Source organism: Podarcis liolepis, assembly GCF_965112155.1.
Source record: "Podarcis liolepis genome assembly, chromosome: 9".
Lineage (NCBI taxonomy): Eukaryota > Metazoa > Chordata > Lepidosauria > Squamata > Lacertidae > Podarcis > Podarcis liolepis.
In genome coordinates this window covers 5,582,431-5,609,796 of record NC_139564.1, presented here as the reverse complement: position 1 = coordinate 5,609,796, position 27,366 = coordinate 5,582,431, and the positions used below count along the sequence as shown (strand labels likewise).

The window sequence follows — 27,366 nt, the reverse complement described above, 5'->3', positions numbered from 1 at the left end:
ATCCTGCTCTGCATTCCCTGGTTGGCTGAAGTGCATTGACAAATTGCTTCCCCACCATCATGCAAAGCATTCTCTGCACCTTCCTGCAGAAACAGCCGATTTGTCTATAACGATTTGTCAGTCAGAGCAAGATCACACATGCAAAAATAAAATTTATATGCCAGCAAAAGAAAGAGCAAGAACTGGGATTGGCTACAGCTCCACGCTAGGTGACAAATAAGTACTACATAAAATGGCTTGTATAAACTCATTTGAAAGCCTGGAGACATCGATGCGTCAGCGCAGGTGGAAAACCTTCTATGACATCCCTCCATTGAGCTAAACAAACAGAACTTGAATATCATTTGCTCCAAGGAGCTAATTTCAATTCCCCGGAGTCGTCAGTGTGCTTAGATTTAATTGCACTCACACCCTCTTGTGCAAATTCGTATTTATTGCCATGGAACGCTCCAGATAAATAGGCTGTTCAGTTCCTAGGACTATTTGGGTGTTCAGTCATCTAGCTTCGCAGATCATTTTACTCTCATACATATTCATCAGCAGAGCCGGCGAGTGAACCGAGAGGTGAGGAGCTAATGTACTGTTTGCAATTTGCCATTTTGTTCTGTGTGTTCAGTGAGCAACCCTTTTCACCCTTAAAGGTTAAAATTCTGGAAGCTTGAGAGAGGCGGAGGGAATAAAAAGGAAAGATTTCTGTACTAGTTTTATGATTGTGTTTAAGCACACCTCACTTGCTTTATGTTTGACTCAACGAGGGGCCCCATCACATGTCCTTTTCTCTGTGCACTCATGTTGGGGTGCATGGGGTGTCAGGGCAGGGGTAGTTACCTCTGATGGGGGACATGTCATGCTCCTTCTGGGGTAGTTTGTCCACCTTGGGTCCCCACGGTGCACTCAGCTCTCACCTGTGGCTCCTGGAAGCTGTCAACATGTGACAGCAGCCACACCTAGCAAACGGCTTCAACTGGCTGGCTAAACCAGGTGGCGGTAGCCAATGGGTCTCGAACCCTCAGTGAGTTAGGGATTTCCCCTGCAGGTAAAGACAGGCTCCAGCAGATGGAGTGGACAAGACCAAGAGTGGGACCAATGGTCAAGAATGAACTCACGCTGTTTCTTGATGAAACTACCAAGTAAAGCCCGCCTTTCAGGGATCAAATCGTGAACTGAAATGTGAGTAAACTTTTTGTTACTTTACTCAGAAAGTCTCTGGTGTCTTTATTCTTTTGAGAGGGATTAAAGGGGACACCAGGAAATATCCTTAACTAACGAATCTGCAAACTACCTTCCACCTACATTGAGAGAAATCTAAAAAAATTCCTTCCAGTAGCACCTTAAAGACCAACTAAGTTAGTTCTTCTTCAGTGTATCTGAAGAAGTGTGCATGCACACGAAAGCTCATACCAAGAACTAACTTAGTTGGTCTTTAAGGTGCTACTGGAAGGAATTTTTTTTTATTTTGACTATGGCAGACTAACACGGCTACCTATCTGTAACTGAGAGAAATCTGTTCTGCTACATCCTGGGGGACAGGAGGCGGGCAGGTGTGGAGGATTCCCTGGTCCTGAATGGGGTAACTGTGCCCCTGAAGGACCAGGTGCACAGCCTGGGAGTCATTTTGGACTCACAGCTGTCCATGGAGGCACAGGTTAAATCCGTGTCCAGGGCAGCTGTGTACCAGCTCCATCTGGTACATAGGCTGAGACCCAATCTGCCCGCGGACTGCCTCGCCAGAGTGGTGCATGCTCTGGTTATCTCCCGCTTGGACTACTGCAATGCGCTCTACGTGGGGCTACCTTCGAAGGTGACCCGGAAACTACAACTAATCCAGAATGCAGCAGCCAGACTGGTGACTGGGAGTGGCCACCGAGACCATATAACACCGGTCTTGAAAGACCTAAATTGGCTCCCAGTACGTTTCCGAGCACAATTCAAAGTGTTGGTGCTGACCTTTAAAGCCCTAAACGGCCTCGGTCCAGTATACCTGAAGGAGCGTCTCCACCTCCATTGTTCTACCCGGACACTGAGGTCCAGCGCTGAGGGCCTTCTGGCGGTTCCCTCACTGCGAGAAGCCAAGTTACAGGGAACCAGGCAGAGGGCCTTCTCGGTAGTGGCGCCCTCCCACCAGATGTCAAAGAGAACAACAACTACCAGACTTTTAGACAACATCTGAAGGCAGCCCTGTTTAGGGAAGCTTTTAATGTTTGATGTATCATAGTATTTTAATATTCTTTTGGAAGCCGCCCAGAGTGGCTGGGGAAGCCCAGCCAGATGGGCGGGGTATAAATAATAAATTATTATTATTATTATTATTATTATTATTATTATTATTATTATTTACTAGCGTGAGTGAAGGAAGGATAATACTTATTTAGTATATCCTTTCCTACTATCCTTAACATTCCCACAGCCTTGTCCGCCTCTTTTCATCAACTCCTGGTGCCAAACATCTTTCTCTGCTTTCCTTTGGTCCACCGAGCGTCTTGTAATCTGTGCAGCCCAGGACGTCCAGACACACTGCCCGGTCTTGCGCCCCGGGGAGGTCACTTTGGAGAATTTGTCTTGAGGTTGCTAAGACGAGTCCGCACAGTATTTGCTCCGCAAATCTGAAGGCCCAAAGTGGCCTGAGGCAAACTGCAGAGTAGACCCTCCCCAAGAGGCAGGCATTACCAAACAGAATGGAAAGGGGACTCAGCGCAATGGCTCCCCTACCATTGAAATATAGCCTCTAAAGCACAGGTGAGGGACCTGGGGCCCTCTAATAGCCTCCAATTCTCATGGACTGGGACAATGATGGGAATTGTAATTCAGCAGCGTCCAAAGGACTACAGCTTCCTCAACCCCTTATTTAAGGGCTCTGAATGTAGTCCACTAGGAAACCAGTCAAAGATCATGGCCACTGGGCCCATCACCTCCTGGCAAACTGAAGGGGAAGAAATGGAGGCAGTGAGAGATTTTACTTTCTTGGGCTCCATGATCACTGCAGATGGTGACAGCAGTCACGAAATTAAAAGACGCCTGCTCCTTGGGAGAAAGGCGATGGCAAACCTAGACAGCATCTTAACAAGAAGAGACATCACCTTGCCAACAAAGGTCCATATAGTTAAATCTATGGTTTTCCCAGTAGTGATGTATGGAAGTGAGAGCTGGACCATGAAGAAGGCTGATCACCGAAGAATGGATGCTTTTGAATTATAGTGCTGGAGGAGACTCTTGAGAGTCCCATGGACTGCAAGAAAATCAAACCTATCAGTAATCAGCCCTGAGTGCTCACTGGAAGGACAGATCGTGAAGCTGAGGCTCCAAGACTTTGGCCACCTCATGAGAAGAGAAGACTCCCTGGAAAAGACCCTGATGTTGGGAAAGATGGAGGGCACAAGGAGAAGGGGACGACAGAGGACGAGATGGTTGGACAGTGTTCTGGAAGCTACTAACATGAGTCTGACCAAACTGTGGGAGGCAGTGGAAGACAGGAGTGCCTGGCGTGCTCTGGTCCATGGGGTCACGAAGAGTCGGACACGACTAAATAACTAAACAACAACAACAAAAAGGAAACCAGTGAAGAAGAAGAAGAAGAAGAAGAAGAAGAAGAAGAAGAAGAAGAAGAAAGAAAGCAAGCCTCCCATCACTTTTATTCTTTGCAACATCATTAACAATCTCAACGCCAAGCATTCTTTCCACATGTTAACAAGAAGACTCGGCTAGGACAGATCATAGGGCCCTTGGCTTGACCTCCAAAAATTCCCCATGACAATGTGACAAACAGCTGACGATGATTATCTTCAGTGTGTATCTGAAGAAGTGTGCTTGCACACGAAAGCTCATACCAAGAACTAACTTAGTTGGTCTTTAAGGTGCTACTGGAAGGAATTTTTTTGTGATGATTATCTTGTCAACCAAACTGGCCTAATCAAACCACACACCGAAGGGAAACCTGGAGATCTTTTCGGCAGACGGCTGCCTCGAGACACGTAAGGCATCTCCTGGTTGTGAGGCAAAATCAAAAGTCAAGGGTTTGGGGGTAGGGGTGGGGTTTAAGGCATAATGGAGAAAAGGGAAAACGTGTGTGAGCATGTAAAAACCGACAGCTGACCTGAGTGTTTATGCCTTAACAGTTTATAAACTCAGAAGACCTCTGTGACTGAAGCAAGCTCACCAGTGCTGGGAATAAATACTTCGATTATATTTTTAGTGCCACCCTGATTTTAAATGGGAGGGGGGGGTCCAGTTTTTGGAATGGCATCATTAGAAGACAATATATAACTAAGGGGGTTCCAACGAGGAGAAATAATTAATTACCTTTGCCATGGCAATGAAGCTGAAATGCATCACCCCCAGCGGTAAGGAACAATGGTTTGATTACATACCCAGGTGCTATCTGGAATCATGAATATGAATGCTAAGTAATAATAATAATAATAACTGTTCATGTTTGCTGTTCTTTCTGCTTCTCAGGGTGGCAGACACGGAGGGCTACCTAACTGTATCCTCACAAGAACCTTGTTCTGTACATCAACATTGATGACTGCATTGTAAGAAGCAATGGGACTGCCTGGTCAATCCCAGTTCCGCAAAGATTTTAAAATGGAAAATCCTTTAAAGAGGACTTACAAGCCAGTCCAATGGCTGCACTGCTGGCCTGAATCTTCAGAATGGGATATTTGCCCTTTAAACTTGTAAAAACATTGAATACAACCGGCCTGCAACATAAAGCCTATGGGACTCCTTGCCACTGCACACTTTGAATGCAATGGAGCGAGTCCCCCGGGAAGCAACCCATTACTCTTAGGGAGAATTGTATAAGAGGCAAAAACGTGGCTTCCTCCAGTATTTCCCTGGGTTCTGCAGGTTCTGGAGTGGACTCATAATAATTTATGATTTTTAAATAATTTTATTATTTATGCCCCGCCCATCTCCCTAGGTTTCCCTGATCCAATTTGGGTCTTGATTCACCCGGATTGGATGAGGGGAGTCTGCTTTGGAATCCGAGATTGGCGGATTCTTCCCCCACGCCTAATTGTAGGTCGGGATCTCTGGTTTGTTGGCTCTGACGTTGTCATGCGAAGTTCTCGTCTGGTCGGAGGTTAAAGCCAAGACTCCTTTGATCAGATGAATCATGTTTAAAATACGAAGAGGAAGGATCCTTAGCAGAGGTACACTGGCCAAAGTCACCCATGTAAGTTCCACGGCAGACCCAGGATTTGAACTCAGGTCCGTCTGGTCTAAATCAAAAACTGCCCACTACCCTATGCTGGTTCTTAATTTATCTGTCTAAATACCACATTGATACCTTTCCGTGCATTGCACTCTGCAAAAACACACACACCCCAAAACAGTGCAAATCACAACATACACATTAAACAGAAGCCAATAAAAACCAGTCGGAGGATTGAATAAAACAGGACAGCTGTAAAACAGAGATCAGGTTGAAGTCCTATTAAAACGCAGCAAGGAAAACGAACCTCATTCGACGGGCCAAAGAACTGTCTAAATAAAAATGCCTCTATGTGTTGGCAGGAGGAGAGAGGTGGCTCCCTATGACTTAACAGAATCCTGGGGCAGCCACCGAAAAGGCCCTTCTTTTGAGTTCTGCCAAACACACTTCAGATGTTGACAGGACTGAGAGAAAGGCACGTCTGGAAGATTTCGTAGCACAGGCACGCCTAATAGGAGAAGAGCAGCTTACTGGTCATGCTCGGGTTTTTTGAGTTCTGCCATCAATGATTGAATCTACAGACTGCTGGTGATGCTGGTTTAACAGAACAGAGCGATCTACGATGGGGCTGGTGGGCTCAGGGCTTTGGCGGGGGGGAACACAGACTGTTTTACTAGCTCTTTTTCAGATGAGCAAGCTAGCCAGGATATCGCTGAAAGGGCTGGGCTAGGAGGCTCAGCAGATTGGGACAAAGGGATGCAGGTGCTTAAAAAAATAAAATTATGGGCAAGAACAGGGAAAACAACATCTGAAAATAAAGTATCCACAGCTACTGCTAGAGCCAAAAGCCCCGAACAGATTCTCAAGAGTGTGCAGTTTTCCTAGTGGGCTTTTCACAGGAGACAACAATGACGCAGTGACGTCATTCGTTGTCCTGCCAAAATGTCATCCGAACACATGGCAACAAAGGGAACACCACATACCTGAACCACAAAAAAAAACTTCCTCATGCCGCAAGTAAAAAACAACAACCACAGACTGAAACCATATTGCGTCGGACGTGATCCAAGCGAGGCCTGGTTTGCTTAGTCCGGAGTCAGTGACCCAGACAGGTTTTTTGCTCTCAAAGCAAGCTATTTTCCACTTAGCAAAGAGGGGGGGGGCAGGAATGGTTCTCTGCCTTTATGTGCTGCTGCTGCTGCTGCTGAATTACATACCCTTCCAAAATTTGGGGAGGGCAAATTGGGACCAGCACCCTCGCACCACCCCGCTGCCATCGTGCGCCCACTCATCACACACCCACTCCCTTGCCTTCCTGCCCAATGACTTACATTTTTTGTTTAACCCGCAAGAAAGAAGAGCTTTTCCGCTGGCTAGGTTCAATTCTGATCCTTCTAACCTCCTTTGGTGTAGGTTTGCGGGTATGGCAGGAGGAGACAGGATGTGCCCATGCAATGCCCACCTGGTGGAAACTCTAGCTCACATGACCTTTAAATGTAAAACGTATGATGATCTCCGCCAACAATTTCTAGACCATCTAGGTATTCTAACATGGAAACCGGAGACAGAGGTTATACGCTTCTTATTATAACGGAGAGACCAGGAGCTCACCAAGACAGTAGCTAAGTTCCTCTATTTGATTTTTTGCCACCAAAGTACGCTGCAGGATCCTGCCCTTGCAGGAGACCCACAGAGGTGAAATAGATTGCTCACCTCTTCTTCTCTTTGGCAAATGACTCTACTGTTGAAATGGCAATGAGATTGCACTGGCCTATTTATTCTGAATGTATTCTGAATGTTCCTATGTGATGCCAATCAAGGTTACTTGACTTGTCTTACCCCCCCCCCCCAAATCTTCTCCTGCCTTCTCCTCTGCCACTGCGGCCAAAGTGCCTTCCTGGAAGGCGACCGTGAAAAGATCGTGCCAACGGCGAGGTGGTTTTGCACGACCCTTTGACGGTCGCGCCAAAGCGATCCAAGAAGACGCTCTGGTGCCCGTCAACAGGCTCTGGCACGACCCCGCTGACTCGCACGAGGGTGGCAGTCTTAAACGGGATATTCTGGGATCCAAACAGAAGCCGGGATCCGGGTCGTACCCGCTCAAAATGGGCCAGTTGCGGGGTATGGAATTATGGAACATGCCGTGATAAAATATTGCACGTAGTGCAGGATTAATTTACAGAACTCGCTGCCACAAGATGTGGCAAGGACAAGGACTTTAGATGGCGCTGAAAGGGGAGCAGAAAGAGCCACAGACGGCAAGGCCATCAAAGAAAGGCAGTATAGCTGAGAATACAAAATGTTGAAGGCATGCGATGTGAGAGGTCTGTTGTTTTCCTGCCCTGCCCTCCTGGAAGCACATTATTAGCTACTGTTTTAAACAGGGAATTGGACTAAAGCAGCCTTTAGACTGCGTCTTAAAAAGCAGAGACATCACCTTGCCAACAAAGGTCCGTATAGTTAAAGCTATGGTTTTCCCAGTAGTGATGTATGGAAGTGAGAGCTGGACCATAAAGAAGGCTGATCGCTGAAGAATTGATGCTTTTGTATTCTGGTGCTGGAGGAGACTCTTGAGAGTCCCATGGACTGCAAGAAGATCAAACCTCTCCATTCTGAAGGAAATCAGCCCTGAGTGCTCACTGGAAGGACAGATCCTGAAGCTGAGGCTCCAAGACTTTGGCCACCTCATGAGAAGAGAAGACTCCCTGGAAAAGACCCTGATGTTGGGAAAGATGGAGGGCACAAGGAGAAGGGGACGACAGAGGACGAGATGGTTGGACAGCGTTCTCGAAGCTACCAGCATGAGTTTGACCGAACTGTGGGAGGCAGTGGAAGACCTGGCGTGCTCTGGTCCATGGGGTCACGAAGAAGCGGACACGACTAAATGACTAAACAACAAGCCTTTCTCAACCTGTGGGTCCCCAGATGTTGTTGAACTACAACTCCCATCACCCCTAGCTAGCAAGGCCAAAGCTCAGGGATGACGGGAGTTGTAGTCCAACAACATCTGGGGATCCACAGGTTGAGAACCGCTGGACTAAAGGGACTCTTGCTCGGCTTCAGCAGAACTCTTCTTATGCAGTCCTGCTCCGGAGGCCAAGACGGTTCCTAGGCTCGCAGAGAGTGAGGATCAATACGCTGAGCAAACTGCACAGGGTTCAGCAACATTTGGCCTGGAAGTGCCCAAAAGGCAGCAGAGTGAAAGTGGACTGCCATATGTCAGAGTCAGCGTGACTAATGGTCAGGGATGCTGGGATTTGTAGTCCAAAAACAGAAAGTTCTGCATGCTTAGTTTGGCAGGGCAGGAGAGAGACAAGAAGAAAAAAGGAAGATATTCAGCAACCTCAGCAAATTACCGTATTTTTCGCTCTATAACACGCACCTGACCATAACACGCACGTAGTTTTTAGAGGAGGAAAATCTGTAGGCATGCCACCCGTAGGCATTTCCTCCATAACACGCACAGACATTTCCCCTTACTTTCTAGGAGGAAAAAAGTGAGTGTTATGGTGCAAAAAATACGATATTTGTTGTTGTTGCTGCTGCGCCATTAGATTTGTATACTGCCCTCCATCCGTACATCTCAGGGCGGCTCGCAACATAAAAATAAAAGATAAAATCAGAAAATAAGTTACTGCTTAAAAAAAACCTTTAAGGGTGGGGGTAAAATACTAAAAGAAAATCAATAACACTTGGCTGCGTAATTCCAGGGCACAACTTCTAATTAATTGTGGCACTTTAGGCGCCTTAGATGTAAAATGAATTTTCCTTTTTAAAATACTGCATGATAATGACCTGGATTCGCCACAGTAATTCAAGCCCCAGAAGACCAAAAGAAAAGTGGCCTCAAGTCCAGGGAGAAAATTACTTTTAAATCACTCGCAGAAATAATTCACTGCTCCTCAGCACATCCCAGGGCTCGGGGGTGGGAAAATGTGTCATATGAAGACGAATTGTTCGCATTAAGGGAACTGAGTGGCCACTTGCCAGCTTCAGATCTTTCTGCTCTGCAAACCTGCTGAGGCTGCTGGCTCGGACGACTCCGAGACTTGTTCCGTAAAGGGGAAACCTGTTGTTTGTTTGTGTGTCGCTGATCATTCCGGATTCCCACGAGGACAGCTTCATTTGCAGATCAGAGGAATAATCCAATGTACGGCATCATTGCCCGCGTTTCAGTCGAAGGCTATTTTTGCCTCCCCGCTCAGCAGCTATGTGGCTTTATTGAATTAAGAGGAAGATTTCGCTGCCCTTCAAATGCCTAATAACTGTGACAGAAGGAGGCAGCTCTGTTCATCTCACCAGTTGGCAGGGTTTTCTGAATAATAATAATAATGATAATAAAGCAGACAAGCGCATTCCGGACTGTCGCCTATTACAGGGCAAAGTGTGGGCCGCGATTGCACAAACAAGCATTCACCGTTGTCTGTCTGCTGCAGAAAGCAAGAAATCAACGGAGTGGTTACTCAGCCACAAGCTCTAGGTGGGGTGCTAAGGTTCTCAGAACCTCAGCTTTGCAAATGTGAATATTGCAGGAGGGAGGCTCTCCAGCCACCCCCAACCTGGTCCCATCCAGGTGCTTTAGACTACAAGTCCCATCAGCCCCAGCAAGCACTTGTGAGGAATCATGAACAGTGCAATCCTAAACAAACACACACAAAAGCCAGAAGAATCCAGCAGACCACTCACCAAGGAGTTACAACAGTGTTTCTCAAACTTGGGCCTCCTCCTGTTTGTTGGACTACAACTCCCATCATCCATAGCTAGCGGGACCAGTGGTCAGGGATGATGGGAGTTGTAGTCCAATGATAGCTGGGGACCCAAGTTTGAGAAACACCGAGTTACAGCCACACTGGTTGTTGCTTATAAAGCTTATAACCCTCTTGCTCAGAATTGTGATTTGGTACAAATACTGGAGGCAAATCAAAAGTTCAAGGGGACAAATAGCTGAGGGACCTGGGAATGTTTAGCCAGGAGAAGAGTGAAAGATGATATGATTGCCATCTTCAAATACCTGGAGGGCTGTCCTATGTGAAGATGGAGCAATCTTATTTTCTGCTGCTCCAGATGGGAGGACCTCAACCAATGGATTTGGAGATTCCAACTAACTTTCTGATGGGAGGAGCTGTTTGACGGAGGAACGAACGACCTCAGAAGTGGTGGACCTTCACTGAGAGGTTTGCAAATGGAGGTTGGATGGCCATCTGTCAAGGATGCTTTAGCTGTGATTTCTGCATTGACTAGTTGACCTTTGGGTGGCTCCTCCAACCCTACAATTCTAGGATTCTGTAAGTTATAGCCAAAAGGAAGCTCATGTTGAGCTCTACAAAACCAGCAAGGTCTCGATAGATTGAAGGACACAGAGCTGACTTTCGCCTCTTTGCATGCGCATACTCAATAGCCCCCGAACACTCTGAGCAAGCAGGTCTGTGCGGAGGCCCAGTGAGCTCTGCAGACAAGCTCCCAGGAGCTGTCAAGATGACAACTGCCGCCTTCTAAGCTCAATAAGTCTCTGAGCACCGGAGATGGAAATTCCTCCATGCATGGAGGCAGAAAATATCACACCCATCAAATTGTGACACCTGAAGGTGGGTGGGAAAATTCCTCTGTGGATGCAGTTATGCTCAGACTGGCTTAACAGTCCTCTCTTCCCAGGGAACACCAGGAATTGCAGCTTGCGGGGAGAGGGAGAAACAAGTATCTCCTAACAACTCCCAGCACTCTTAACGAATTACACAACCCAGGATTCGTTGGGGAAAGCCATGACTCTTTAAAGTGGCACAATACCGCTTTCAATGTAGAATGCAAGTGGGGCCGTAATCAAGAGAAACACATATTAAATATATTTGAATATGGGAAGACAGGCTCTGGCGGATTGAGTGTGGTTGCTGTAACCCACTTCCCCAAATTGTTGGACTTTTTGCAATAATAATAATAATAATAATAATAATAATAATAATAATAATAATTTATTTGTACCCCGCCCATCTGGCTGGGTCTCCCCAGCCACTCTGGGCGGCTTCCAACAAAGATTAAAAAATACATTAAAATATCACACATTAAAAACTTCCCTGAACAGGGCTGCCTTCAGATGTCTTCTAAATGTCAGGTAGTTGTTGTTCTCTTTGACATCTGGTGGGAGGGCGTTCCACAGGGCAGGTGCCACTACCAAGAAGGCCCCTGGCTTGGTTCCCTGTAACCTCACATCTCGCAGGGAGGGAACCGCCGTGTCCGGGCAGAACGATGGGGGTGGAGACGCTCCTTCAGGTATACTGGGCTGAGGCCCTTTAGGGCTTTAAAGGTCAGCACCAACACTTTGAATTGTGCTTGGAAACGTACTGGGAGCTAATGTAGGTCTTTCAAGACCGGTGTGATGTGGTTTCAAGACCGGTGTGATGTGGTCACCAGTCTAGCTGCCGCATTCTGGATTAGTTGTAGTTTCTGGGTCACCTTCAAAGGTAGGCCCACAAGGAAAGTGTGTGATAACACAATTCCATCCAACCTGCCTGCGAAGAAGTCTTCCAATCTCCGAAGCAAACAAATAAGGATGAATGCTCAATATACACAGGAAGTGCCACTTCACAGAGAAAAAAATAAACCGTGATTTCTTGGACAATTTCCCACATAGTGCATCTTAATGCCATATTTCAGGGGAATATTCTGAAAGAAAATCGACTGTACATTTCAAGTGGAGAGCAATGCCAGAGAGAGAGAGAGAGCTAAGTTGAAGTCATCCATATTGGCAAGACAGTTTTTGCAGATACTATCCAGACTGTTCTCTGAAGAAATCTGTGCCAGCTGCAGCATTTGACAGATGGGCTTAGGAAGAAAAGCTTTGGGGCAAAGTTTATTTTGTGTGTGTGTGTATGTGCTTCAGCTGCTGCTGGTGCAAGGATCAGACTTTAATGGATTCCCTTTTGGGTGGCTTTGATTTTTCACGCCACAAGAGAAGACATCCTCTGCTCATTTGCAGGTTCTAATCAATTAATACCACCCTCTCACGAGGCACTGTGTTGGCCTCTTTCTGTCTCAAGCTGCCCTTTGAAAACGTGTTTTGTTATCATCTCTGCTGTCAACAAACAGAGCAGATCCGAAGTGTCGCCCACAGAAGAGCAACGAGGGACGATGCGTTTACGTTCATGCCCACGGTTGGGACACAACACATTCGAGACATTTCCGGCCACAAGGTCTTAAAAATAGAAGCGAGTTTTTGTTTCATCTGACAAACCACAAGTGCCTTAACATCTTTGCTGCTTGTACCCTGCATTTATAAAGTGTTTCTAATATATATAAATACACACATACGTAAAGGCACAATAACACATTGTCCAAAACAAAACAAAACACACGCTGCTATTTAAAGCTTTTCTAAAACGCGGACAGTGGGGGAAGGATATGGGGGAAATAGTTTCTTAAGAGTCATCACTGCAATTAACGTATCCACCGCTGTCCAGCAAAAATACATGCGGTTACTCTGATTAAAATAAGGCATACAAAAGCTCTCTCTCTCTCTCTGTGTGTGTGTAGAAAACTAACCAACATACTAGCAGAAAAATTTGGATATAAACCAATTTCTTGAGGCCTTCCTCAACCAAGTGCCCCCTCCAGATGTGTTGGACAACCAACATTTTGGGAGTTGTGGCCCAAAATGTCTAGAGGGCACTAGGTTGACGAAGGCTGCCACGGAAGGATGCATGACTCAGATGCTCTGTTACTCACTCCTCGCGGGCGGCTGCCTGCCTTCCGAAGAAGGGAACATCGGAATCGACAGCAGCTTGCCACATGCATTTAATTAACCAGAACCTTTGCTCCCTAAGAAATTCTCCCACATCAAAATATGGCAAGAGAGCAGGAACGCAAAGAGGTGCGTTGTGAATCTCACCATCAAACGCCTCCCGGGAGAGAGGACTTTATATGAGGACGGTTGCCTTGTAGAAGGGATGGGGGGGGGGCTTTTCGGCCTTCTTCTGGGGGGGCTGTGTTCAAGTGGTGGGCAGATGCAGAAGTGGGCCGAAAAACGAATGCAGGTCTCCCCTTTGTGCAGCAGGCTAGTTGCTACGCAACCCACTCAAACCTCCATCCAGGGAAGTGAGATGCATTTTCAGAACTGGAGAACACATTTCAGCTAAAGAAAAAAAATACTCAAGGAGGCCGCAAAACTGAGCAAGTAGGGGTTGCTGCTGGGAACGGGGTGAAGTCTGGAGAGGGTCCTGAGGGCCAGACAAATAGATCTGGGGGGCCAGATCTGGCCTCAGGACCTGAGGTTCTCTAGGCCTGCCATATAACATGGTTGTAACGTCGTCGTCAAGTGTTCATGTTTTTCTACTCAGCCAAGGCTTTCAGAACTGAAATTTTTTAAAGCTTATTCCTAGCGTGGGAATCTTCCCTTCCAAAGACTTGACAAAAACACAATTAGATGTCTGAGAGATAAGAATTGTGGGTAAACAGCCGCACTGGCTGGAACATTTTAGGAGAGGTGTGTGGGTGTTTGGGGTTGCTGTTTTTCGGGCAAAATGTACCTGCTCACCTGTGATTCATAGTGCCTGATTGAAGACAACCTCTATTAACACACGGGAAGGGTCTCATCATGAGTTTGCCCAAAGGGAGACCTTGGTGGGCGGGCAATAAGGTTCTCTATCCTCAAAGCAGAGATTTCACACATCACGTCAGAGTGTTTACCGATAGCACACGTCCTGGTCTCTCTTCTCTCTCCCCCCCCCCTTCATATTGTTAATGCACCTTAAAAACATTCTTCTTTCTCTTATTCAATAGTGCATTGTACACATACCACGGATAATGTTCAGTGCCAAAGAAAATGCCAGATTTTGCAAAGCTCATAATGAGAAACTAATGAAGCTGAATCTTATAACGGTCTTGAGACACAAATCTGCAGAGGAAGCTAGACGACAACTAATAAAATATCTCTCTGTCTAAAAACCCATTTCATTTTTCTGCTTTGTGACCATCTTAAACCACACTGACAAAACTCTACTACAATACCTTCAGTAGAGAAATTCTATCATGTCAATGGGATAAGACAGTCAACAATTCAGATATTTTGTTCTGCAGCAGCTACATATATCCCTACAGATGTTTCTGAGCACAATTCAAAATGTTGGTGCTGACCTTGAAAGCCCTAAACGGTCTCGGTCCTGTATACCTGAAGGAGAGTCTCCACCCCCATCGTTCAGCCCGGACACTGAGGTCCAGTGTTGAGGGCCTTCTGGCGGTTCCCTCATTGCAAGAAGTGAGGTTACAGGGAACCAGGCAGAGGGCCTTCTCGGTGGTGGCACCTGTCCTGTGGAACGCCCTCCCAGCAGATCTATTTTACTTTTAAAAGACAACTGAAGGCGGCCCTGTTTAGGGAAGTTTTTTAAGTTTGATGCTGTATTGTTTTTAATATTTGGTTGGAAGCAGCCCAGAGTGGCTAGGGAAACCCAGCCAGATGGGCGGGGTATAAATAATATATTATTATTATTATTATTATTATTATTATTATTATTATTATTATTACTACTACTACTACTACTACTACTACTACTACTACATAGGGTGTGTTGCAGTAATTAAAGCCAGCTTGATAACTCAGCTGCTTAGAGCATGCTGCTGATAATGACAAGGTTGCAGGTTCGATTCCTGTGAGGGGACTCCTGATTCTATGATTCAAGGCCACTGTGCCCAACATCAAGAGCAGTGTTTCTAAAACTTGGGTCCCCAGCTGTTGTTGGACTACAACTCCTATAATCCCCTGTCAGCACACCGGGGCTCATGGGAGTTGTAGTCCAAAACATCTACAGTGGTACCTCAGTTTTTTTCTTTTTCCTCCATTGACTTTGCCAACGGCCCTTTGCGCCTCGGTTGTCAAACGTTTCAGAAGTCTTCCGGTCTTCCGGAACGGATTACGTTCGACAACTGAGGTACCACTGTACAAAGCAACAGGTTGGGAAATTCTGGTCTGTACAGTACTGAGTTATATGGGCATAAGGTGTTTGCAGCGTTTGAGTGCATTTGTTGATTGGCAGAGAGTAGCCCGCTCTGTAGTTTATAAACAGCTCTGATTCTTCATTCTAAAGTTTATAGTTTATAATAGTTTGTTTCATGTAATGTGAGTGCTGTCCCTTGCCCTGGGATCTCTTGCAATAAAGGGTAGACTGTACATTCACTTAATAATAATTCTATCACATAAGAACATCCATTCTGCTGCTCTCCTCCGACTCCAAGCCCTGAGAATCTCAGCCCGGCCCATCTTTCCTGGAAAAGGCAAGCGAGCTCAGATTCTATTAGAAACTAATTGACCTAGACACACTCTTTGTCCTCACAATAGAGCATTCAGGGGGATCAACCAGCCAAGCACCAGCCAAATTTTTTTTTTAAATGACTTTTCTTTTTCTCCAAGGGGAAAAAAACCCCTATGTCTCTGAGAGCTTGAAAGGTCAGAGTTTTTATTAACTCGAACGTGCTTTAAAAAGACATATATTTACAAAGCCTGTCTCATTTCAACCTCAAAGAAAGGATGCACAAAGCAAATTTAAAAGGTGATCGGGGAATAATTAATTCCTCCAGCATTCAACTTTCACCAAGGACCGTTGGTACAAAAGTCACAACATCACACAAACACACACAAACTATACATTCACAGTTAAATGTGCCTCGTTTCCTTTCCCAATCACCAAAACGTGAACAACTTTTAGCTGCCGAAAATCAGTGAATGGAAAATTGTGAAGAATTGTGTTCCTGTGTGGGTTCTGGTTTTGTGTTGGTTTTTTGCTTAACCATCACAAAGAGACTATATTTATTTTTTGCTTTTTTTGCATTAAGGCTACCTTGGTTAAAAGGGACGTGGTTGGCGCTGTGGTCTAAACCACAGAGCCTAGGGCTTGCCGATCAGAAGGTCGGCGGTTCGAATCCCCACAACGGGGTGAGCTCTTGTTGCTCGGTCCCTGCTCCTGCCAACCTAGCAGTTTGAAAGCACGTCAAAGTGCAAGTAGATAAATAGGTACCACTCCGGCGGGAAGGTAAACGGCATTTCTGTGCACTGCTCTGGTTCACCAGAAGTGGCTTAGTCATGCTGGCCACATGACTCGGAAGCTGTACGCCAGCTCCCTCGGCCAATAAAGCGAGATGAGCGCCGCAACCCCAGAGTCGGCCACGCCTGGACCTAATGGTCAGGGGTCCCTTTACCTTTACCCTGGTTAAAGGAACCTCGTACCCAGTTTGCAAGGTAATTCTCCCAATCAGATGGCCTTGCAAACACAAGATGCTCCCTTCTACAAAGGCCGGACATTGGTCCACCTAGTACAGAATCATTCAGAGCAGAGGTTTTCAAAGGGCTGCTTGTGAGCACCACTCAGTTGCGGAAAAAGTCAAGACGGTTGACTCACTTGGCCATGGACACAACCCCTGATCATCACAACCAAAGCTGATAAAATTAGTGCCAGATTTACGAAGCAAGCTGGCAAGGCCAGTGACGTCCGCAACAGAGTGGGTGCAGCCTGCTAATTCTTCCCCCAAAATAACTCCCTTTTTAAAGGGAAAAAAATGGGCCTTTCTTAACCGGTTGGCCGAGGGCCCACAATTTCCATCGAACGGCACTGTTTTTGATAAAAGAAAAGAAAAGTTTGCCAAGTGGTCTGCCAAGACCCCCAGCAATTTTTAAAAGGTTTGCACTAACTGCGAAGTTTGAGGGTTGCTGTTCTATGCAGATGAGCAATAGCTCTCCAGGGTTTCGGAAAGGATTATTTTCCCAGCCTTGTCTGGAGATGTTGGGATATCAAATGCAGGTGCTCTTCTGCCAAGTTATGGCCCTTTTCCAACGCAGCTTATCAGGCAGAAATGTTCCAGGCTTTTGTCCAAGTTTACTTTCTTTTATATTTATATGGTGGGGTGGCATAACCTCCCCAGGTGTAAGAGGGAGAGGAAAGCCAGCAGCGCCTTTTGGAACTGGTAGCTTGGAAGACAGGAATAGCCAACTAAATAGCTCCAGTGGTAGAGCACGAGACACTCAATTTCAGGGTTGTGGGTTCGAATCCCAGGTTGGGCAAAAAGATTCCTGCATTGCAAAGGATTGGACCAGATGACCCTCATGGTTTCTTCAAACTCCGCTGTTTAAGGTTCTGTGGCTTAAGGAGCAGGAACCTGATAGGAAGTGTGACCCCCTGGATTGGTTGTGAGAAGGGCAGATTGGTGGGGCAATGCCCCATTTTTCCAAACAAACCGGCCCCCACTGGCTCAATTTCTATAGAGGGTTTATCCCAGCAGTTGGGGTGTGTGTGTTAATTTATGGGAGATAAAGAACGGCCCAGTATACCTGAAGGAGCGTCTCCACTCCCATCATCCAACCCAGACACTGAGGTCCAGCTCTGAGGGCCTTCTGGCGGTTCCCTCACTGTGAGAAGTGAGGTTACAGGGAACCAGGCAGAGGGCCTTCTCGGTGGTGGCACCCGCCCTGTGGAACGCCCTCCCACCAGATGTCAAGGGAATAAACAACTATCCGACTTTTAGAAGACATCTGAAGGCAGCCCTGTTTAGGGAAGTTTTTAATGTTTGAAGTTTTATTCTGTTCTTAATGTTCCCTTGAAAGCCGCCCAGAGCGGCTGGGGAAACCCAGCCAGATGGGCGGGGTAGAAACAATAAATTATTAGTATTAGTATTATAAAGCAAAGAGATGTTCGTGAGATTCTGTGGGGAAGGATGGGTTGAAAGTAAACTCATTTTCTCCTGCCGTGGAGGGCAAGACTCGATCCAATGGCTTCAAGTTACAAGAAAGGAGAGTCCTGCTAACCATCAGGAAGAATTTTCTGACAGTAAGAGCTAATTTGACTGTAGGATGGAAGGTTGTGGCCTCTCCGTTCTTGGAGGTTTTTAAGCAGAGGTTGGATGGTCATCTGTCATGGCTGCTTCAGCTGAAATTATTGCATTGCAGGGGGTTGGACTAGATGACCCTCAGGGTCCCTTCCAATTTCCATGATTCTAGGACAAGATTTCCTAGTGGAGTAGTCCTTTTCACCAGAATTCTGCTTGCAAAAACACTGGATTTCAATTGATCTGTAGGCGGTGGCCTGTTGTAAACTAACCCCAACCCCCTAGACACAGGAAGCTATTGTACACCAAGTCAAGACAACTGGCCCATTTAGCTCATTACTGTATACACTGGCTGGCAGCAGCTCTCCAGGGTTTGAGGCTAGAGACATTCCTACCTAGAGGAGCCGAGGATTCAACTTCGGGGGGCTTCTGTGTGCAAAAGCAGATAATTTAGGACTGAGCTATAGCGCTTTCCCTCAGGAAACTTGTGCGCAGAAAGGAGAAAAAGGAGATGGAGCCTTGCGATAAAAGCAAAAAAAATAGTGCCCACCACACAGTTTGGACAGAGATGCTCTGGCAAGTTTCAACAGAAACATACTGTACTTACATGATACAAAGCCAGGACTGTTGATACTGTACCCCAGTGACTGTCGCTGTGACGCCCTGAATTGTATCTGACAAGAGGTGAACTGCAGAAAAGGGGGAGGAAGAGGAAATTAAATACATTTCGAATTATATTCAAGGACTATCATATATGGAATTACATCTTCATTCAGCCACAAACTATTATCTGAGCTTTTTAACAGGCCGGGTCGCTCTCAGCCGCTCAATGGCCTTGGTATAAAGAGATAAGAAGCATTAAAAAAAGGAAAATGTCAGTGAAAGACCATCCTTGAAAAACCCATTGCAGCTTTGAAGTGTGAAGTTTCAGCCTCTCTCGAGCTGAAAAGAAAAGAGGAACAATGGCTAATGTGGCTTGGTAGGTTTTCCGAGAGGGTAGGATCGGGTTATTCTCCCTGCTCGTTCCATTTTGCAACTTCCTGCTTAATTGGGAAACGAAACGTTCTGGCCAAGTATGGCTTGAACCAAAATACACAAGCGGTGTTATGGGAGACAAAAGCAAGGGAAAAATGCTAGAGGCTAATTCAGTGACAAATGAGTGCGTATATACCATCCCGCTACATATCAGAGAGGTTCCATCTGCATTATATTATGTATATTATCATACACATGCGATAATTTCAATTCTTTTCATATACGCGATAGCTTTAAAACAACGACAACAGCGACACAAAACCACAGAAACTCATCAGATGCTTATACAGTGGTACCTTGGGTCAAGAACTTAATTCGTTCCAGAGGTCCATTCTTAATCTGAAACTGTTCTTAACCTGAAGCACCACTTTAGCTAATGGGGCCTCCCGCTGCTGCCATGTGATTTCTGTTCTCATCCTGAAGCAAAGTTCTTAACCCGAGGTACTATTTCTGGGTTAGCGGAGTCTGTAACCTGAAGCGTCTGTAACCTGAAGCGTCTCTAACCCGAGGTACCACTGTACAATAATGGTAGGTACAATTCTACATAGGTATATTAAAATAACACATAATTCAGGTGAACTTTGTTTCTTTGCAGGTAAGGAGTCGTGCAGGTCATTGGTTGAAACGTATAATGACTGGAAAGTGGGAGTGGCCACCAAGACCACATAACACCGGTCTTGAAAGACCTACATTGGCTCCCAGTATGTTCCTGAGCACAATTCAAAGTTGGTGCTGACCTTGAAAGCCCTAAACGGCCTCGGTCCAGTATACCTGAAGGAGCGTCTCCACCCCCATCATCCAGCCCGGACACTGAGGTCCAGCGCTGAGGGCCTTCTGGCGGTTCCCTCCCTGTGAGAATCAAAGTTACAGGGCACCAGGCAGAGGGCCTTTTCAGTAGTGGCACCCGCCTATGGAACGTCCTCTCATCAGATGTCAAGGAAATAAACAACTATCCGACTTTTAGAAGACATCTGAAGGCAGCCCTGTTTGGGGAAGCATTCAATATCTGAAGGACTATTGTATTTTAATATTTTGCTGGAAGCCAGCCAGAGTGGCTGGGGAAACCCAGCCAGATGGGCAGGGTATAAATAAATTTATTATTATTATTATTATTATTATTATTATTATTATTATTTAGTTCCATCAGATTGCATGGAATTGTTCTACTAGTCTTTCGGCATGCAAAAATCCCAGCAGTTTATCAGTACCTGTAAGTTAACTTACATTAGGAACTACAATAAGTTCTTTGGACACAAATCCAGAGTGGACTCTCCTCCTAGCAACTCCTGCGGCCAAGCTGGGGCCAAACATATTGCTATGCTTTCCTTTGGGCCACATCAGCGAGGCCAAGAGAGGGAACATCCGGGCAGCCCAGGACATACACACTGCCAAGGGTTTCCCCTCAGGGTGGGGGTGGGGTCCATTTGGGGCTGCTAATGGAACTGTGGGAATATAAGAATTGCACCCTACTGGAAAAAGGCAAAAGACCCTTCTAGTCTAGCACTCCATTTCCCGGGCAGCCAATCAGATGCTCACAGGAAGCTCTGACCCAAGACGGGGACTTCTTAGTGGTGGCATCCTGGCTGGGGAATGCTCCTCCCACCCTCCCAAACATGGCTGGCATCCCCTAAAACCCTTCCTCTTCCTCTAGAATTAGAGGAGCCTTGGGAGAAGGGAGTATCTGGACTGCCAGGCAAGCAGAGAAAAGGCAAAGCTCTTTTGCAAAACTGGAAGTCTTGATTTGGACTCCACCCTTGCTGTATTATTAAAAGAGCAGGTTAAGTGTTTTACGCTGCTTTGCGGGGTTTTAACGTCACGCTGGTCAAGTCAGTTGTGCATGTCCATTTATTATGTAACCTGTCTCAAGAGAACTTGGTGATGAAGAGGAAGGGGGTGGAAGTTTCACAAATAAATAAAAATGCCAGCAGCGCAGGAAAACCTCGCCTTAAAACATCAGACTATTGGGATCATCTAAAGCCACTTCCACCCTACGGAGGAGGTGGGGTGGCGGGCTTCACGGCCACCCCCCCCCACGATTGGGGGGATTCCTGGCCTTGTCACCCCCTGGCCAGCCAATCAGCTGGCTCAGGGGGCGTGGCCTCCCCTATTTAAGGCAGCACTGGCTGGGGATCTCCCTCTTTTCTGCTCATCAGCTGTTCTGTTTTCCCACCCTCCCGCCCTATAAGGTTTTCGTTCCTTGACCTTGCTATGGACCTTGGCTGGTCGCCGTTGAGGGTCCTGGTAGGAATTTTTCCACTTGGCAAACTGGCACCAGCCACTTGGTTTTCGCCTACCTCGTAGCAAATCGTCACAACTTTCTGGGTATTGATGGTTAGGCATTGGTATTGTTTTGTAGATGGAAGAGGGGAGGTAGCGGCATCATCTGCCCCACATATTGAAGGGTAGTCCGATAAAGGATTCCGGGGGGCGTGGCCCTGTCCGAAGCCTAGGGAGGTGAGGGCCTAAGGCACACCCCCTATCGGTGACCCCGGGGGAGTTCCTAGTTGATGTGCATCAGCAGGACTCCCCCTACTGGTGGTTAACCCTTCCCAGACTTCAAGCGGACAGGCTGAAGTCGGATATAGTCGGTTAGGACCAATGCCTAAGCCAATACCGTTCATCACCTGTAACCAATAAAGTTGTGTCCTTATTTAGGCCATTAACCTTAATAATTGTGTGATTATTTCCACTGGGGGGAGGGCGGGAACTCGCCACGTAACTCTGTGTTGTCGACACTGACTGGAAGCGTCTCCAGGGCTTTGGACTGACCCTCGACCTCTTTCAGCTCAGGCAAATAGGAAGAACTAAGAGGTCTCTCACCATTCCCTTCTCTGGGGGCTCCCGAATCGGTGAATAAAGTGCTCATGATTTTGTCAAAGTTGCAGCTGGGCTCCGCGTTGTCAGAGTCCTCCGCAAAGTGTTTCAGCATCTCCCGCAGGACGTCGTCCAGAGAAGTTGCCGTCTCGTCCAGGATGATGCTGGCTCTGGCGAGGAACCCGTCGAGGTCGCGGTGAGCTCGGACTTCTTCCTCAAAATTCTTTAACTTTAGGTACTGCAACGGAAAGGCGATGCCTTAGAAACGTTTCCCTAGCAATGAGAGATTCATTCTGCTCCATATTTCTAAATTTCTTTTTACCTCAAACCAATTTTTTTCATAATTATCTTTATATACCGTATTTTTCGCTCTATAACACGCACCAGACCATAACACGCACGTAGTTTTTAGAGGAGGAAAACAAGAAAAAAAATATTCTAAACGAAACAGCGGATGTATGATTTTTGTGGTTCATGCTGTGGCCACAGACATGTGATCTGACGGTGAGTTTGGGGTAGCCCAATGCAAAAATCCTGAGGATCCATGCTTTGTAACCACAGAGGAGGGAAGGAAGGGGAACCATGGATCCTCTGCTCACAACTGCAGCAGATCCCCCCCGCCACCCACAGGCATTTGCTCCATAACACGCACAGACATTTCCCCTTACTTTCTAGGAGGAAAAAAGTGAGTATTATGGTGCAAAAAATACGGTAAGTTTATATTTTGTGATGTTAACCATATTGCCTAAATACTTAACCTTTTTATGGACTTCTATCTCAATATTTTGCTCTAAATCCTTTTTTTCTTCTTCCTTCAAGTTTTTGACTAGTAGTTTAGTTTTGTTCCTATTTAGTTTAAATCCTGCCACTTCCCCAAATTTCGGAATCTTTTCTATTACATTATCCAAGGTAAGAGAGACTTTCTGCTGTTTATCAGGCAATGGCTTTTCCCACCTGCTTTGCCCTACCCTAAAGCCCTAGCAGCCTTTCCCAGACCATGACAAAAGCAGCTGGGAAAGAGAGAAGAGAATATTTTTTAAAAACACAATTTTTTAAGTTGTATGTCCTTGCTCCTCGCCAACGAGTTATGCAAAAATCACTTTGAAACAGTCAGGTGCATGCTACTTTCATTTAAGGAATATGCTCAAGCCAGGCTGAGGTCTTGAGCAGCTCAACCCAGATAGGAAGAAGTTGATTTATATTTTTATTTTAAAGGAGACTTAGGAGGTTCTGCGCAAGTCACCCTCCTTTGGCCTCAGTTCCCCAACTGCTTAATGTGAGCGGACAAAGTTCAATCTCCCAGCAGAGGTAAAGGTAAAGGTAAAGGTAAACGCACCCCTGACCATTAGGTCCAGTCGTGGCTGACTCTGGGGTTGCGGTGCTCATCTCGCTTTACTGGCCGAGGGAGCCGGTGTACAGCTTCTGAGTCATGTAGCCAGCATGACTAAGCCACTTCTGGCGAACCAGAGCAGCACACGGAAACCCCATTTACCTTCCCGTCGGAGCAGTGCCTATTTATCTACTTGCACTTCGTGCTTTCGAACTACTAGGTTGGCAGGAGCAGGGACCGAGCAACGGGAGCTCACCCCGTTACGGGGATTTGAACCGCCGACCTTCTGATCGGCAAGTCCTAGGCTCAGTGGTTTAACCCACAGCGCCACCTGTGTCCCTCCCCAGAAGAGGTACAAGACGACAAAGAAGGCAGACCCTGAAAAACACCTGGTCTTTGCCTTTCATTCTGAATGCCCACCATCTAGGATGGAGCAGGAATCCCCGTCAGCGCTGCCAACAGTTTGCCCGGCCAGCTCCCCCCTTGGGCACAAAGAGCAAGACCTTCTGAGTTTCAGAGATGCCTTCCTCTCCACCCAGCAAGCAGATAAGCGCCTTATGGGATTTCATGCGTTCCTTGCGCATAAACTGCCACAGCCGCCGAGTGCGGAAGGAAGAGCCTGGGATAGGTTAACAGGCAGGAATATACATCAAAGGCATCGCCCCCTTCGAGGGAGTGGGCTGCAGTGGAAGAATGTCGGCAGAAAAGATTAAAGCTTTAGGAAGGCTGCTTTAATTTGCCAGGCTGCGGAGTTGGCACCGGTGCTTGTGAAACAGGAAATCTAACTTTCCTTTACGGTAATTATGTAGTCATCGCCACACCGTTCGTTGGCAGGGGGCAAATGTTACTATAGCTATACCAAGTCGTAAATAAATACTGGCATCAGCCAGCCAGGATGGGGCACGAGGGGCCTGTGGAGAGGGCAACCGAGCTATAATTCATATGTCAGGAGGTGTGATTGCACTTAAAGCGGAAGATGCTTTGTTCTGGAACAGACCACTGGGCTCCTCTACCTCAATGTTGCCTGCATAAAGGGATGGGGAAACCTGTGGTCTTCAGGATGCTCTGAGACTACAACTCCCATCATTCCTGCTCACTGGGCATGCTGGCTGTGGCTGATGGGAGATGGAGCCTTTCCAAGCCGGAACTGAGAGCCTTCTGCACAAATATTCTCTGTGATTTGCCAGTATCAGACTCAGGCCAACGTAAGGAGAAACATGCCTTCTCTTCCGGAATAAGTAACCAGACAATTAAACCCCTGTGTTGCAAACAATTATCAGTAATATCCAAGGCATCACCATGACCAAGTACAACAATGCAATATCAATATAAACTCTTTATATAGTCTATATGGAACATTGAACAATATGAGAAACCAAATAAACAGAAATCTTATAAATCTCTGAAAGTCTCTAAATGTGCACTCTTGATGGATTCTCTTGAAAACATAGAACCAAATAACTTTATGACCACTGCTCCATAGATATTGTTGGTATACAATTCCATTCACCATACAGATGGGTTTATGAAGCTGAGAGTGTGTTAAAGGCAAGTTATTCTTAAAAGACAACAATAATAAATAAAGACAATTGTACCTACTTTTCTTGATGTGTGTAATAAAACGCACCCAGCGCCTTCGCTTTCTGCTGGAAAAGAAGAGGAAAAGTTGCAATTTTAGGTTCGCAACACACCTAGGGGGGAAATCCCAGCTTTGTGACCCATGTTTTCGTATTTAAATGTTCATCCCACTTCATCTCAGAAAGGCCAGCTACTGGGCCAGACAACACATTATGGCGTTTGAGAGCTCTTGGTGAAATTTTCTTTCTGTGGAAGCACAGCTTTGGTTTGGGTTGAGCCATGGGGCGAGGGGCTCTAACCCTTCCCCGATGCGCTGTGCCCCCAAATCTGGTTTACTCCAACCAGGAATCTGAAACCTTGCATTCCATGGTTAATAACAGCTTGGTGGAGAGCTGATCAGGACCTCCACCACCACTAGGTCAGAGCACACCTGGAGTCCTGTTTCCAGTTCTGGGGGACCCCAATTAAAGAAGAATATTGACAAGCTGGAAGGTGTGCAGAGGAGGGCAACCAAGATGATCAAGGGTCTGAAAACCAAGCCTTATGAGGAACGGTTGAAGGAGCTAGGGATGTTTAGGCTGGAAAAGAGGAGACTGAGAGGAGATATGAAAACCATCTTCAAATATCTCATGGAAGAGGGAGCAAGCTTGTTTTCTCCTGCTCTGGAGGGCAGGACTTGACCCCATGGCTTCACATTACAAGAAAGGAGATTCTGACTGAACATCAGGAAGAACTTTCTGGCAGTAAGAGCAGTTTGACAGTGGAACTGTCTCCTATGAAACGTGGTGGACTTTCCTTCCTTGGAGGTTTTTCAACAGAGGTTGGATGGCCAAGCGTCATAGATACTTTTGTTTAGATTCCTGAATTGCAGAACCCTCAGTCGTGGGGGAGTTATGGGTGTGCAGGAGGGATGGCTCGCCCCGGGCGGCACTGGACCTGCAGGGCGTCTGAGCCACCAGGGCGGCTGTCTACTAGCTCCATCTGGTATGTGGGCTGAGACCCTCCCTGCCTGCGGACTGTCTCACCAGAGTGGTGCATGCTCTGGTTATCTCCCGCTTGGATTGCTGCAATGCGCTCTATGTGGGGCTACCTTTGAAGGTGACCCGGAAACTACAACTAATCCAGAATGCGGCAGCTAGGCTGGTGACTGGGGGCAGCCACCAAGACCACATAACACTGGTCCTGAAAGACCTACATTGGCTCCCAGTACATTTCCGAGCACAATTCAAAGTGTTGGTGCTGACCTTGAAAGCCCTAAATGGCCTCAGCCCAGTATAATTGAAGGAGCGTCTCCACCTCCATCGTTCACCCCGGACACTGAGGTCCAGCGCCAAGGGCCTTCTGGCAGTTCCCTCACTGCGAGAAGTGAGGTTACAGGGAACAAGGCACAGGGCCTTCTTGGTAGTGGCACCTGCCCTGTGGAACGCCCTCTCATCAGATGTCAAGGAAATAAACAACTACCAGACTTTTAGAAGACATCTGAAGGCAGCCCTGTTTAGGTAAGCTTTTAATGCATTACTGTATTTTAATATTTTGTTGGAAGCCGATCAGATTGGCTGGGGAAGCCCAGCCAGATGGGCGGGGTATAAATAATAAATTATATTATATATATTATATCTTTCCCGGCTGGAGGGCGCCCAGGAGGGATACGACGTCTTGGACTCCCTGCAGGCCCAGCGCTGCCCGAAAAAGCAGCACAGGGCCGGCACATGTCTGAGACACAACCACTCCGGGCTCCACTCTCTTGGGGGCCCCCCAAAAAATTAAAGGAAAAAAACCTAGATGTACATTTCCGAAATAGAAGATAAAAAAGAAATGAAATAAAACCTACATGCAGCAACAGTGTTTTGTGTTGTGCAGGCTCCTATGATGTAAGTCATAGGCCCGCCTGCTAGCCTGCTCCCTAAAATATCACTGGTTTGCTCATTTCTATATACAGGGTGCCTACATTCTGCATGCACAAATAGTTCTGGATACCTATTAGGTCCATAAATGACCATATAGCATATATTCAACACAAAAAACAGCGGCAATTTGTTGTCGACAAAGGACAGGTGGACATATGATAAAGGGCCCCATTACCTTCAGTAGCTTGGGGCCGCATCAAACCTAAATCCGGCCCTGCCTCGCCTCCATGACATAGAGCTCACATGCATCCCCAGGCACCGACGGGACTTCCTAAGTTGCTGACCGTCAGGATCCATAGAATCATAGAATCATTAAGAGTTGGAAGAGACCACAAGGGCCATCGAGTCCAACCCCCTGCCAAGCAGGAAACACCATCAGAGCACTCCTGACATATGGTTGTCAAGCCTCTGCTTAAAGACCTCCAAAAGAGGAGACTCCACCACACTCCTTGGCAGCAAATTCCACTGTCGAACAGCTCTTACTGTCAGGAAGGTCTTCCTAATGTTTAGGTGGAATCTTCTTTCTTGTAGTTTGGATCCATTGCTCCGTGTCCGCTTCTCTGGAGCAGCAGAAAACAGCCTTTCTCCCTCCTCTATGTGACATCCTTTTATATATTTGAACATGGCTATCATATCACCCCTTAACCTCCTCTTCTCCAGGCTAAACGTGCCCAGCTCCCTTCCAACTCTTCTACAATTCCATGATTCCATGCTTCTTATAAAACGAAAATGTCTTTGAGAGGTCCAAGGAT

The 27,366-nt window shown here is 46.7% G+C and overlaps 1 protein-coding gene across 5 annotated transcripts in view; it reads right to left on the bottom strand.

The window, feature by feature from the left end:
• The window catches only part of SLC4A11 (solute carrier family 4 member 11), a 252,074-nt gene that overhangs the window by 63,333 nt on the left and 161,375 nt on the right, over positions 1–27,366 (bottom strand). For 4 of the 5 annotated variants that reach the window (XM_083458672.1, XM_083458675.1, XM_083458674.1 and 1 more), the window contains exons 4-6: positions 24,729–24,775; positions 21,806–22,037; positions 18,558–18,639 (exon numbers count right to left, since the gene is read on the bottom strand). In XM_083458672.1, coding sequence (XP_083314798.1) covers positions 18,558–18,639; positions 21,806–22,037; positions 24,729–24,775 — 361 coding nt within the window. The remainder of the gene's footprint in view (positions 1–18,557; positions 18,640–21,805; positions 22,038–24,728; positions 24,776–27,366) is intronic. The other variant, XM_083458673.1, reaches the window with a different exon arrangement.